The 14,838-nt window shown below is 44.6% G+C and overlaps 1 protein-coding gene and 1 pseudogene across 2 annotated transcripts in view; one reads left to right on the forward strand and one right to left on the reverse strand.

The window, feature by feature from the left end:
• Positions 1 to 8,157, forward strand: part of LOC310777926 (secretin receptor-like) — a 19,950-nt pseudogene extending 11,793 nt beyond the window's left edge. Inside the window, exons 5-13 of the transcript in view lie at positions 2,911 to 3,020; positions 3,404 to 3,536; positions 5,464 to 5,620; positions 6,341 to 6,401; positions 6,514 to 6,583; positions 6,917 to 7,014; positions 7,195 to 7,333; positions 7,599 to 7,640; positions 7,990 to 8,157. The product of the transcript in view is annotated as a secretin receptor-like (transcript). The remainder of the gene's footprint in view (positions 1 to 2,910; positions 3,021 to 3,403; positions 3,537 to 5,463; positions 5,621 to 6,340; positions 6,402 to 6,513; positions 6,584 to 6,916; positions 7,015 to 7,194; positions 7,334 to 7,598; positions 7,641 to 7,989) is intronic.
• Positions 8,158 to 11,079: 2,922 nt separating this feature from the next.
• tmem37 (transmembrane protein 37) lies at positions 11,080 to 14,114 on the reverse strand. The gene is made up of 2 exons (XM_083639411.1): positions 13,954 to 14,114; positions 11,080 to 12,314 (listed from the first exon to the last, which is right to left on the reverse strand). The coding sequence occupies exons 1-2, from the start codon at positions 13,972 to 13,974 to the stop codon at positions 11,634 to 11,636; spliced, it is 702 nt and encodes a 233-aa protein (XP_083495537.1). The 5' UTR covers positions 13,975 to 14,114; the 3' UTR covers positions 11,080 to 11,633.
• Between the last annotated feature and the right edge of the window lie 724 nt (positions 14,115 to 14,838).

Below are 14,838 nucleotides of genomic sequence, written 5' to 3' on the forward strand. Positions count from 1 at the left end.
GGCAGGAAGTGTTTGCTGGCTGCGTTTTTCGATGTCAGGCAGTGCTGTGTTGATCAAAACTCAGTTTATTGTCTGACATATTTGAAGAAGTTAACCAGTTCAACAGTTTCATTATTGATGCATAGTGTGAACTGGAGTTTGTGACTGACATTTATTTTGTCTTGGTAGCGTTTATAATAATAATAATAATAATACATAAGTTTTATATAGCGCTTTTCTGGGGAACTCAAAGACGCTTTACAATACATAGAAAGTGATACAGTAAACAAAACTAAATAACAAGAACGAAAACAAATACAAATCAATAGATTGCAGAGATGGAATGGTGGTTAGAGGTAGAAGTCAGATATTGTAGGCTGTTTTGAAGAGGTGGGATTTGAGTTGGGTTTTGAAGGAGGTGAGTGAGTCAGAGTTTCTGATATTGAGGGGCAGAGAGTTCCAGAGGGTTGGGGCAGCGATGGCAAAGGCTCTGTCCCCCGTGGTGCGGTGCTTGGTTTTGGTGATGAGATCGTTCTCTGTGCACCATTGTGTAAAGTGGGATATGGAGTGCTGGTACAGAGTTATTGTCGTTGAGGAGTGTGGAGATAAGTATGGTTATGTCGTCAGAGTATTTGAAGGCCTATGTGGTGATGAGTGCGGGGCTGGTGCAGTTGTTGGTGTAGTAGTGTGTACAGGAAGGGGCTCAGCACACACAGCCCTGTGGGGCTCCGGTGTTGGTAAAGGTAAAGGTAAAGTCCCACTGATTGTCACACAATGTGTGAAATTTGTTCTCCGCATTTGACCCATCCCCTGGGGGAGCGGTGAGCGGCAGCGTGCGCCGCGCTCGGGAATCACATGGTGATTTAACCCCCCAATTCCAACCCTTTGATGCTGAGTGCCAAGCAGGGAGGCAATGGGTCCCATTTTTATAGTCTTTGGTATGACTCGGCCGGGGATCGAACTCACGACCTCCCAGTCTCAGGGCGGACACTCAGACCACAAGGCCACTGAGCTGAGCTGAGCTGGTGGTGATGATGGTGGAGGAAGATCTTACTCTACCCACTCTGATGGCTTGCTTGTGGTCTGTTGGTGAGGAAGCTGTGAAGCCAGTGGATGAGGAGTGGAGAGACGTTGAGGTGGTGGAGTTTCCTGATCACCTGGTGGTGCTGGATGGTGTTGAAAGCAGAACTGAAGTCGCTGAATAGGATCTGGATGGAGTTGCATGGTGCTTCCAGGTGTTGGAGCACGGAGTGAAGGAGGCATGCCACAGCATCCTCAGTCCCTCAATTGGTCCAGTAGGCAAACTGGTAAGGTCCAGATGTGGTCTGACAGCTGGGAAGATGGAGTGGAGAACCCATTTTCCCAGAAATTGAATCATCTCTGCTAGGAGATCATGTGTTCGGTCATGTGTGTGAGTGAGTGAGTGAGTGAGTGAGTGAGTGAGTGAGTGAGTTTGTGAGTGAGAAAGAGAGAGAGAGTGCGTACGTACGTGTGTGTGTGTGTGTGTGTGTGTGTGTGTGTGTGTGTGTGTGTGTGTGTGTGTGTGTGTGTGTGTGTGTGTGTGTGTGTGTGTGTACCGTGTGTGTGTGTGTGTGTGTTATCCGTCTGACTCCAGTTGGGTTTCGATTTGGCCATGGTTAGGCGTAGCGGTGCCTGGCGGAGATCTGCACTCTACTGAGTGTACTTTTCTAGTTAATATTGAGGAGGTGAGTGCAACGGGTCCAAAGTGATTTCTTAGGGGCAAGGTTTCTTGGGGACCGGTATGATGGTAGATGTTTTCCATAATGAAGGCAGTCCTAAGTTATTCCCAGAAGAGGGAGTGGAGGACAGGAGAGAGCGCCATGGCATGATGGCACCATCTCAGCTGGCGGCGTTCATCCTCCAGAGAGACGGATGGCAGTGCTGTTGTCTCTGGCAGTGGTATTCCTCTTACAAGGAAAACTAAAAGTGTTGAAGAGTTCTGCTACTGTGCAGCTTATGTCTCCACTTAACCATCGGCTGGTGTGAAATAATATTACATTTATGTAAACTGTGGAGACGAGTTGACTGCCGTCAAGCACCATCTAGGACCATTCAAATCCCACTTTGTGTTTGGATTGGGGAGAAGTGGAATAAAAATGTGTGTGTGTGTGTGTGTGTGTGTGTGTGTGTGTGTGTGTGTGTGTGTGTGTGCGTGCGTGCGTGCGTGTGTGTGTGTGCGTGCGTGCGTGCGTGCGTGCGTGCGTGCGTGCGTGCGTGCGTGCGTGCGTGTGTTCTGGTTTTTCTCAGTGTCTCCCCGGCCCTGCTGAGTGCAGTCTTCCTGTTGGGAGGACAGCAGTGCTTAGCCGGTGTGATTTAGATGATAGACAGTGATCTACATGACTCAGTCACACTTTCTCCGTTTGTCTCTGTCTTTCTCACTGTCTCTGTCTCCTTCAGAGGATACACACATATTATGGTAATACACACATAGGGGTTTCAGGTGATATAACACACTCTGGTGGCCATATTGGAGGTCCACAGCTCTGGGGCAACACTTGATGGGAACAGCTGATTGTGTTTCTAATAGGGATGGAGAGTCCACTCCAAAAGGATCGATTCTTGATTCCATCAGGTCGATTCTATAAAAGGAATTGGAGTCGACTCCTGTTGCAGTCTCGACGCCAACGTCTGGGAATCGAAGAAGCTGTTTCATTTCAACAAAATTGTAATCAATTCATTCTGATTTAGGCCTAATCTGTGTTTGATTTCCTCAGTTTCATCCATTTTACAACAAGTGGTTTGGTTGGCGGGAGGGGAGGAATTCAAGTTCACTCATTGGTTGAATGCCAACCGGTGTAAAACCCAACAACATTTTGTGTTGATTTTCATTTGGAATCGGAATAGATGTAGAATCGATTCCATGACCAGGAGTCAGAGTGACCTAATAAAGACATTGATACGTTTCCCCAGGCGCTCAGGTCCCAGAGGTACTTCCTGTATGTGAGGGCCATGTACTCAGCCGGCTACGCTGTCTCTCTCGCATCCCTCACCATCGCTGTCACCATACTCTGTGTCTTCAGGTCAGTGATGCACAAACTTCTCACGTAGAATCAATGAACAGCTCATCTGTATTTGCTGTACTATATGACATCTTAAACCTTTTTTGATACAGTGATTTATTGATTGAAGACTTTGTTTAGTTTACTATAATTGTTTACTTTATCAACATTTACAGTTTATTATAACCAAACGTGCATTTTTCAGCTGAGTGTAGAAGGTTTGTTTACACTTAAAATGTTGGCTGGCGTTTTGAGTTATGGTTGAGAAAGCTTCCCAAAAGAACTCTTCAAGAAGATGAATATATCCAAACTGTTTACACTTCCTCTTCCAACTTCTGTCACCATTTTTTTTAACTCAACAATTACAGATGTCTTGTTGTTTTTCTCATGTCCTCTTCCCCCAGGAGACTCCACTGCACGCGGAACTTTGTCCACATCCAGCTCTTCCTCTCCTTCATCCTCAGAGCAGCGCTCATCTTCATCAGGGACTCTGTTCTTTTCTCGTCTGAGGACCACTTTCACTGTGGCGTCTACCCGGTGCTTACAACCCCCTCACACTGTCCACGCAGTGCTCTCCTTCTTCATCAAGTAGCCTCCTGCTTAAGAAACAAGAGATGGGACATTGAGCTATTCTGACTCAAGGAAACTTGTCAGTTAGTTCCTAAGGCAGTTGCGGCCCATGGGCCCCCTGTGTGGCCTGCGATGGAATTGCAAAAAAAAAAAAGGAGGAGGGGGGGGGGGGGGGGGGGGGGCGGGTACACTTATACCCGCTGAATAAGTGTCCAAATGTTCATGTCATTCTGGCCAATACTCCACTTCTGTTATAGCATTTCAGTCTGGAATATGGAATGTCTTTCAATAATCTATGATTTAGCTGCTAAATTGCCAAATACCGCCGTCTGCTCGCTACGCAGGCACTTACAGTATGTATGTACTTAACCTAACTAACTTAACTAACTATCCGGTGTGCACAACATTGTCAGACTAAACTCCGGCTGACACCCCAAAAACCTACAATCCGCTACAGAAAAATGTATATTGTTTGTTTATTAACTGGCCCCTGGCCTTCTATCATTTCACGAAAGTGGCCCCCAGGCAAAGCAAGCAGGCAAGCATCCCTGTCCTAAGGGAAGGATTGTATTTTCAGCCTGAGACAAATGGGATCACTTTAGTCTAATGCCGGTATACTTTCATGACTTTAACACTTACATTGACAAGGTATTCAATCAAACAAAGAAAAGATTCAGGGGTGTTCAACAGTAGCCGTTGATTTCACCGATTTCTTCTTCGTCTCTGGCTGACGGCGAGCTAGTTGTTTCAGACACTAGTCGATTGCAATTTGCTCCCTCTAGTTTCTGCCCCAACACTAAATGAGCTAAATCTGTGATCTTGCTGTCTCTCTACTGGCTGCCTGAGTCATCTTTCTCCCGGTGTTTCTGCTCAAACGGACGCAGAGTTGCGATGAGAGTAATCTCTCCCATGGAGAGTGACGTGAAAAACAAAACACATGCATTCAGATCTGACAGTTCAGACTATGGGGTCGCATGGCCACAGGTCTGATATCGATCACATGTAGGAAGTGAAAATCAGATTCTGATTCCATGTGGGGTTTTGGTCACACTGCACTAAAAACATCAGATTTGTGTCACACATGGAGGGAAAACATATCTTAATTAGGAAAAACGTTATTCGTTAGGAGAGGAATTGTAATTTGAAAGAACCTACAGGAAACTGGAATTGGAATTGAATTAAAATCCCATAGAGACAGTCCGCAAGTCTGGGAACGCCCACAAAATGTTAAATGGCTGGCGCGCGAGTGGGGTAAAACCGCCCATATATCTCATGGGCTGACTCACCAAAAGACGGTGCTGCGGCTCTAAACTACAGGTGTGGGGGTTCTAGAGCAGAACACAAGACGTCTGCTCAGATGTGTGTTTACCGCGGTGGTTAAATCCCCGGTCGTGTCTGCCTGGGCTGGGCTATCAGCTAAATTCTAACTTTGCTGAATGGATAGAACAGGGGTTTTTACCCCACCCTGACCACGCCCCCAGCCAGGCTGAGCCAGCTAAACCGGCATCTATGACGAGACGTGGCCTCAACCTATGTTGTTGTTTTTTTGCCTTGCCACTTATCTACATGTACTGTACATATTGTTGTATTTTATCAATACCAAATATCATAAAATGAACATAATTGTAATCCATACATTATGAATGAATGTATTTGATTTATTTCTTTTATTTGATTCATAATGTTTGATTTATAATATTTTAGCGAAACTCAATTCCAATTCAATCCGCATTCTGTTTCCTTGGTGACATTCACATTCACACTCCAACTGCAGGACCTGAGCTGGGATTCACCATGCATTCTCAGTTCAGTTCATGAATGACCCTTGCCACTGACCGCAGTGACTATAGCTTTACTGACGCATTCATCCTCTGTCCTCTGCTCCCCTCTGCAGGCGAGCTGTAAACTTGCAACTGCGCTCACCAACTACTGCATCATGGCCAACTACAGCTGGCTGCTGGCAGAGGGCCACTACCTGTACAGCCTGGTCAGCAGCGCCTCTCTGTTCTCCCGGAGGAGGCGCTTGTGGTGCTACATCATCCTGGCCTGGGGTACGTCTGGTCGACCGGACCTCGCTCTCGCTGCTCATTTTTCACCAGAAGAGCAGAAGAAGAAGAAGTGTTCTGTTTCTCTATATGTTTCATTCTTCTTTTAATCTTCCTGCTCTCTTTGTCTGTCTCTTGTCTTTATCACTCCCTGTCCCTTTCACATTCCCTCTCTTGCTGTAATGGCTTGGCTACAGTAAGTGTTACACAGCTATGCCACTTGCAGTACAGTAGTAACAATAGTACTGTAGTAGTAGTAGTAGCTACCTTAAATTTTGTTAATGCAAAAACCACCTCTTAACATATTTTGTCTAACACCGCAAAACGCCTTTAATTATTTGATTTTATTCTTTGATTTCATCTATTTAAAACACAGTCGAACAATGTTCAGACAATGTTTGTTTCTTCTATTTTATTTATTTTGTCTTTTTTTCTTAATTTCACCTTTTGTTGATTGTCATATTTAATTTTTTCTTCTGTGCCCACTACGAGAATAAGCAATGTAAAGAAAGACACTGCACTGAAATAGTGAAGTGCAATGTAAGCAAATGTTCAGTTTCAGGTCTTGATTTTATGTTTTGTGCGTGGACCCCAGGAAGAGTAGCTGTTGCATCATGAACCCCATAAATGGGGATCCTAAATGAAACTTAAATCCCCATCATATATTTCCTAGTTGTATCTCCTCACACTGGGAACAAACCGCTCTGTGCTTCTCTTTCCTCTCAGGGTCTCCAGTGGTTCTTATAGTAGGCTGGAGCTGTGCCAGGTACCTTCACGAGGATGACGGGTAGGATCAGCGCATATTCACATGGACAATTTGATTGACAGGAGTACACTGACGAGTACAGCTGACTGTGTGTGTGTGTGTGTGTGTGTGTGTGTGTGTGTGTGTGTACTAGATGCTGGGAGACTAGCAGGCACGAGTGGATCTGGTGGATTCTCAGAGTTCCTGTCCTGCTCTTTATTATAGTCAGTACCAACTTAACCTTTGCCCTAATTGCACGACAAAAATCAGGCGCTTAGGTTCGCAATGAGCATCATCTTTTAAGTCTCTTCTTAAACCGTATAGACCTGATGAGACATTACTTTTAGATTTTTGCTTTCTTTACCCTTTCTTTAAATATATCCTGTAGTCTTTTATTTGTATTATTTCCTTTATTGAACATGTTTCGATTGACTGTTAGGCGCTTTGTAAACAGTCTTTGAAAAGTGCTATAAAATATGCATTGATTATTTTTAGTTCAGTTTAGATTGTCAGTGAGAACACAAGAAATCATACCGTCTCCTCGATGTGTTTTACAGGTGAATTTGTCATTTTTCCTGTGTATTGTAAGAATACTGGTGGCCAAGCTGAGGACACAGGACATGCCATTGCCTGGCAATGAATTCGCCCTCTACAGGTCAGTAGTCTGCCCAGCTATATTGTTTGTAATAGCCTTTCATGCTGTGGCCATTCAGGCAGAATACTATTGATCCCTAATCAGAGCTATTGATAATACTATTTCTGTGTGTGTGTGTGTGTGTGTGTGTGTGTGTGTGTGTGTGTGTGTGTGTGTGTGTGTGTCCTTTCTTAATACCAGGAAACTTGCCAAGTCATCATTTCTGCTGGTGACGCTCTTCGGTTTACACTACATCCTCTTTGCCTTCCTTCCACATAAAGCCGACGACCAGTCCTATGAAATATGGAACTTAATTGAGCTGGCTTTTGCCTCCACTCAGGTACAGCATAGTGCTTTCAGCAATCAGCTGATACTTTGTTTCTATGGTTACTGGGGGTTGGTTGTCTTCTAGCTGGATGGGGGGGGGGGGGGGGGGGGGACAGGCTGTTAGTGAAGTAGGCCTGTTGCTTGTTAATGGAAAGTCCACTGGTTGTTGCCGTGGCAACGCTCAGGCGTTGTCACTGAGTATGAAGCAGGAAGTTGGCTAAAAAAGGAACATGCACGCTCAGCAAACTTTCCCAACATTTGTGTATTTGCTGTTCCAGGGCTCGGTTGTAGCAGTTTTGTACTGCTTTCTAAATGGAGAGGTAAGACCTTATTCTTCAGTCCCCACAATCAAAATATGCTGCTGATCTGTCCCTTTGTCTGAAAGCACGAGCTTTGTGTTGCCTTTGTGTGTATTTGAAAAACAGTTTGTTAAATATCATTAAATCACCAGAAAATATGAGCCTCACTAGTGACAAGAGAGCAAGAGGTCAAAGTGCGCAAAGAAGAGCATGACATCATTCTCCTTGCTATGCAACACAAAGTTTGACAACAACTTGCAAGCTACTGCATCTAATCAGCATTACCAACATGATACACTTTTCATTTTTATATAATGAGTCAATTAAATTCTAAATCATGAAAGCGAGCCTCTTCCCGCTGGTGGCGCAGGTGCAGAATGAGATCCAGAGGAGGTGGCGGAGGTGGAGGCTGAAGCAGCGTCTGCAGGTGGAGCCCAGGAGACAGCAGGGCTCCATGAGCCAGAGTGGGGGAGGCGTCACCAACGTCTCTCTGCTGCTCAACAAAAGACCCGCCACAAGCCCGTCCGGTCTGGTGTAGCTGGAAACAGGACTGTAATCCAGACCACTTAGGTCGCCTACAAGCCAGTTTCAAGACCAGGATGAGTTGAGTTTGAGTCAAGACCAGGGCCAAAGGAGGTCGAGACCCAGTCGTATTCCTATATTCAAGACCAAAATAGGCCATAAACAGTCTTTCTCAATGGTCAGGATAATTCTGGTTTCTTAATGATCACAAAACAAAAGAGACATAGCGACAAGATTCTACTGAATAAATCGTACACACAGTGGTTTGTAAAACGTGCTACGTCTTCAAATTATCTAATCGTCGAGGCGCAAATAAATCATGTGACACATTTCAACCACGAAGGGTCTTCTCCATGCAGGCTGTGTTTCTTAAGGGTCAACAGAGATGGAGATCTGTCGTGAGGAGCTCTGTACTAAACCCTTTAACAACAGAGATGTAGATCATCTGTCTGCAGGAGCTCTGTACTAAACCCTTTAACAGAGATGTAGATCTGTCCTGAGGAGCTCTGTACTAAACCCTTTAACAGAGATGTAGATCTGTCCTGAGGAGCTCTGTACTAAACCCTTTAACAGAGATGTAGATCTGTCCTGAGGAGCTCTGTACTAAACCCTTTAACAACAGAGATGTAGATGTGTCTGCAGGAGCTCTGTACTAAACCCTTTAACAACAGAGATGTAGATGTGTCTGCAGGAGCTCTGTACTAAACCATTTAACAACAGAGATGTAGATGTGTCTGCAGGAGCTCTGTACTAAACCCTTTAACAACAGAGATGTAGATGTGTCTGCAGGAGCTCTGTACTAAACCCTTTAACAACAGAGATGTAGATGTGTCTGCAGGAGCTCTGTACTAAACCCTTTAACAACAGAGATGTAGATGTGTCTGCAGGAGCTCTGTACTAAACCCTTTAACAACAGAGATGTAGATGTGTCTGCAGGAGCTCTGTACTAAACCCTTTAACAACAGAGATGTAGATCTGTCTGCAGGAGCTCTGTACTAAACCCTTTAACAGCCAACTCCTCAGTGCATAGACGTTTGGGGACCCTTAGATCCACAGGTTTCTACAGGTGGAATCCCCTCATTGCTTGTCGTGCTGCGGAGAAAATGACCAAAGACCAGTAAAAAAGATAAAATACACATTTCAAATTAACATCCAATAAATCTTAATCTTAATAAATCTTGGTATGCGGTCAGGCGCAAGCTCGGCTCAGGGAGGACGACGCCCCTGCCATGCAGAGTCCCCAGCACTCTGGATCTTAACATCACATCCTGTGTATTTAGAACTGAGACCAAGGCAAAAGGTGGCCTCACAAAAACAAAACCAGTTAAGACATGATGCAGACACACCAGTGACATCTCCTGTCTATTGTAAAGTTTTACAGGAAAAGTATATTGCTAATATTGCACTCTTTTTTTGCGGGGGGGGGGTTCCTATCTGGAGGAAGCTCGGGGAGAACATCCAAACTCCGCACAGAAAGGCCGTAGGCACTAAGGACACACCCTCAGTGTCCCAGATGGGAATCCAACCCAGGACCTTCTTGCTGTGAGGTGACAGTGCTACCTCTGCGCCACCGTGCCCCCTATAACATTGCACTTTGATGGCTTTGAGTTATTTATTGACTCATAACGTGTCTATTGTATTGATGTTTAACCATGAAATGTTTTGCAAGAATTGTGTATAAGTTGTTGCACCGTTTCATTTGAGTTGCAAAGGCAGATGAACTTGAGGATAATAAACACTGCAGTACAGTCATAACCAGTCATGTGTTGTTATGAGAACAGTGTGCATTCTTCAAAACATTTTGGCAGTCCCAAGTGGCAGCATGGATTACTGGTTTTCTGAATGTTTCAAAGACTTCATTACCCAGAAGTCTTGTAACGTGGTATCAGTAAACTGTGCACTCCTCCTATAGAACACCTATAGGAATGAGTCCAGCCTGGGTTCGGGAAAAGTGAATGGGGTTTTAGAATGGGGATTTCACTTAAATGCATAAAATAAGGTCTGTGGTTAACAAAAGTTTATGGCGAATTTGTGTTCAGCAGGATAATCTTCACAAACGTTAATAACTTTTATGACTTGGAACGTAAATGTGTTTTTTTTAAACGTGATTTTTTTTTAACGCTTCAAAAGGCATAACAGTGATTAACGATCGTGAAGATTATCCTGCTGAACCCAACTCCACGCTCCCATATAACTTTTGAAATCCCCATTCTAAAACCCCATAGACTTTTCCCCTGATGAACCAACATGGCGGCGATTTCTGGTTAAGCCTACAAAAATGTCATCTATTTTTTGGGTGGAAAGTTCAGTCATGTTATCAACATCAAATACATGTCCCAAACGAGATGTGGCTGTTTAGAAATAACACTTTGAGTGTGGGTGTCCTAAAAACACAAGAAACAAACGAAATCACGCAACATAATAGTCTTCTTGTAATAGTCTACTGATAATGAATAGGTCTACACACGACAGAGGAGAGATACTTCTATTGCAAAGCCTTCCCTTATCAATTGACCTTCAATCATAGTCATTAATTTGTATATGTGCACTAACAGGGAGAGAAAGTGCAGGTGACAACTATCAGAAACAGGAAATGATAAATCACGCACAAACACAGCAATTTTCATTTGAATGCAAATGGTCCACCTTGAAAAGCCAGCTACCTAAATTTAGTGTAGAATAATCCAATATATATAGTCTCCTGGTCCACTTAAATATTTAAAATTGAACATTGGGACAGAAACATGATTCTGAAACATCCTGAAAGTCACCAACCAACTAGACGATTTCGCTACGAGGATAAGAAAGATTTAAAGCACCTGGACAAAATGTAAAGATATCAGTTTTATTTGAACTCTTAAGGAACATAATATTTGAAACAGTGCAGTCAGTCCAATAAAGAAAGAATATTTATGTACAACAAAAAGTGCTGCAGAAAAGTGTTCACATTTGAATATAGCACATAACACAGACACGCCCTGGGTAGTCTATGACTATCTAATCATCCACTCAGACATTCATTACTGTCCATTGCATTGATTTCTATTGATGGCTACTCAAGGGAAACCAAAACCAAAACTCAAGGGAGGAGAACTATGGACTCAACACTGACTTGCAGTCAGTTCAGCTAACAGCCATTTGCTAACTTTGCGGTTTCTCAAAACAACTTTTCAGAACATGTTTTACCTTCCAGCATGCATATGTTTATGAGGGTTTTAACAGGCAACCACCACTGGAACAGCTTCACCTTTTCACTGAAGGCTGGTAGGCATTCAGTGTCACTGGGGATTGAACCAATTTAAGGACGTCTCCCTAATCTCTACGCCACCCTGCTCACAAATTGAGATGGAGCTATGCATGCTAAAGAAAATTGCCAATAATCAACCAAAGCGAAATATCACTTTAATCATTAGTTAGGAACTTATAAAACTGACCCAGAACTTCACCTCACTCCCATGCGCCTCCGGTCTTGCTTCACCAGAAGCATCACTCCTAGCATTTCTCCAGGATGCCACTAGACGGAGCTGTCACTCTCATGTGATGGATGTGGCGGGCTGCCATTCCATTGAGGAAGAAGAGGAAGACTGTAGTGAACTGGCACCAGAAGGTGAGGGTGAAGGCCATCGGCGACGCAATGCCCTGGAGCAGAGCCACGAACACGACGACGCCCGTCGCGGACATGGACGCTGCCGCCAGCACCAGAACTGACCCCAGGCACCATCGGCGAGCCGCGTCCTGGCCCTCGCTCACCTGGGACATCACCTGGAGCTCCAGACCGAACATGGCCGCTACCACGGCCAGGGAGGACACAGCGCGACACAGGCCCAGCCCCACCTCCACTCCGGACTGACTCAGCTGGGTGGTGCAGTTAGAGAAGGCTGGCTTTCTCACCAGGGCGGCTTGGCCGTGATCCAGCAGATCCCTGGCTGCTGTTCTGGCATCGCGACCGACCAAAGCACCGTTGGTTCCAGTCGCCCCTGCGTCCGCGGTGCAGAAGTGCCAGAGGCCAAACATGCGTCCGCCGGGGGTCTGGAGCCAGTTGCCATCACACACGGCTATGGAGGAGAGGACGATGGACAGGGCCGTGCACAGGATGATCAGGCTGCGGACCAGGACTTCCAGGAAGTGGGGGCGGGGTTTCTTCTGTGGTGAAGAGCATCCTTCACCATTGACCTATATGACATGGAGGATTCAAGACACTGCCATTATCTCGTTTTGCATTAAAAGTTTTGCATAAAAAAAAACAAAAAAAAAACGTCCTCCACCCATTCATGTTTGTTTTCTACAAGGGTGCATTCACACCAAGCATGTTTGGAGAGGTTTATGCGAACTGAACACCAGAGAAAGTAAATCGCAGCGAAGAGTGCAGACAAGTCCATAATGTTGTGGTTACAGATGGGAATCAGAGTTGTTTTGACTCCCCACTGCTGCCAAAATGTCTAACTTGGATGACCAAGACACCAAATATATACAGTATGTGATTGTATCGGCTATGCATGAGGCTCAAGAGCTAAAAGATTAATCTCAGTAAGAGCTGCCCAATGAACTCCATTCATCAATAATGTTCAGCAGGGGGACTATAATACAGTCTATGGCAGGGATACTCAACTTGCTTTGCCTGGGGGGCACTTTTGCAAAATGACAGGAGGCCAGGGGCCGCTAAACAACATTAATAATATATATATATATTGTTTCTGTAGCAGATTGTAGGTTTTTGGGGTGCCAGCTGGAGTTGACTCTGACCATTTTAACATTTAAGATTTTTCCACTGCCATGAACCAATGCCAGAACCCACATAGCGTCAATCTGAACCACCAAGCAGAATGCAAACAAATAATCAAAGAAATAATCAGTGACAATGTGAACACAGGGGAAGTCCAATACAAATCCAGGGTATTGGAGGTATACAATGAAAACAAAGAAAAAATGTAGAAATTCAGTTGGTTCTCAAATCTGTTCAGAGTAAACCCTCTTCCCAAACAAATCAATAAAGGATCTCTCCAAAAAGAAAATCAACCAAACATGTCGACTTTGTGCACTGCACACACAGAGGATACTCAGGTTAAGTTATGTACATAAGTGCCTGCATGGGCAGCGAATAGGTGGCGATATTTGACAATTCAGCTGGAGCTCAGTCAAACGTTATTTGTTAGTTTTCAGTGTGAATTAAAATGCTCGGGGCCACTCGGCGCCCTATCGGGGGCCCGCAATTTGAGTCTATGGGACACAGTAAAGCCTATAGTAGGTTGACATCATTGATCGAGGAGGAAGAAAGCAAAGATGAACATTTAATTTATGTAGGCTAAGTTGTTGACAAACACGTTCAACACAGATCCAAAATAGGTCGATGCCCCGCCAGAGTGAAACATCTCCTAGACAGCTTCCTCACCTTGATAAACTCACACTCGTAAGAAAAGCGAGGAGTTGCAGCAGGGCAGCAAACATCAACATTTAATCAGTTTTGGTCGTTATAAAGTACACTTGGGCGTTTTGTGAATGCTTCCTCATGTCCTACAGGAAAACAACGTCCTTGTTGTGATAGCCTACTTGCACAGCACTCAGACTGTGTGAGTCCTGAAACTCGTGCTGCGTGGAAAAAACACTGCACAGCATGTTGTTACTTCCATCATTAGCAGACCACATGCAAATGATCTTGGGCCAATTAACGCAGACTTTTACGATAAACCCCCCCTTTCCCCTACGCTTCGGATACATTTGAATATCAATTTGTGCTGCAAATGTGAAAACCCGTTTTGCGTTTATTAGCATTACAAGGCCATACAGTTTAAATGTGATAAGTGAATCGGCTTACCTTGACACTGATCGCAGTCATGGTGTCTGCAGAGAGTGACCGACCGGAGTCCAGGCTATGGAGTCAAAAGTTCAGGGAAAGTGTCTCTGGCATCAGTATATGATTAACAACACTTCAACACAATGAAGTCCCTCCGGAGAGAATAAGCGGCTGAAACCGCTCCTTTCCTCTCTTCCTGTGGGTCCCTGGCCAAAATCTGTGGGGAAACGTTTTGTTTTGATGCTTAGAAAAGGTCTAGACGCGGTACAATGAGCGGTTACCAGGGGAAGGAGACCAGGCAAAAGAAGTATTTGAGGATTCAGACGGCCTGTGGTGACATCTTGCGTTCAATCAAATGTATTGCCAATTAAAACTCACACAGCACCCACTTAAAGTAGCCAATGACTACAAGGACATTTTATACAGTCCCCTAGGCCTATGTGGGGGGGGGGGGGGGGACCACAGTAGGCTATATGCTACAACTAGTCATTTTAAAGTGAGGGAATTATGATAGGATAAAAATGTTGAAGTTGAATCCAAACCAGTGTACACTAGTGAGCGGTAGCAACAAGAGCTACTGCTTCTGATGACCGCATGGGGGCAGCACAAACTGTTTCCTGGAGTAGAGGATAATTGGTTGATACTCTCACCTGGTTCTCATTTAGTCATTCGATTTCATACCTGCTCAGTGGCCTATTTGAGTGTTGTGCTGTTTTCATTCGTTGCTCAATTTTGAGTTTTTCCATGCCTATGACCTCAATTCCAAGCTTTTTTACTGTCACCAACATCAATCGGTTTACCATCTCTCACCTCACCTCTGCTTTTGGGTCCATTCATCAGCTGTCATCTGTGATCCAACTATGGTGCAAGTGTATAATGCTTAATCTGCCTACATCAGTCTATATG

Source organism: Poromitra crassiceps, assembly GCF_964638095.1.
Source record: "Poromitra crassiceps genome assembly, chromosome: 6".
Lineage (NCBI taxonomy): Eukaryota > Metazoa > Chordata > Actinopteri > Beryciformes > Melamphaidae > Poromitra > Poromitra crassiceps.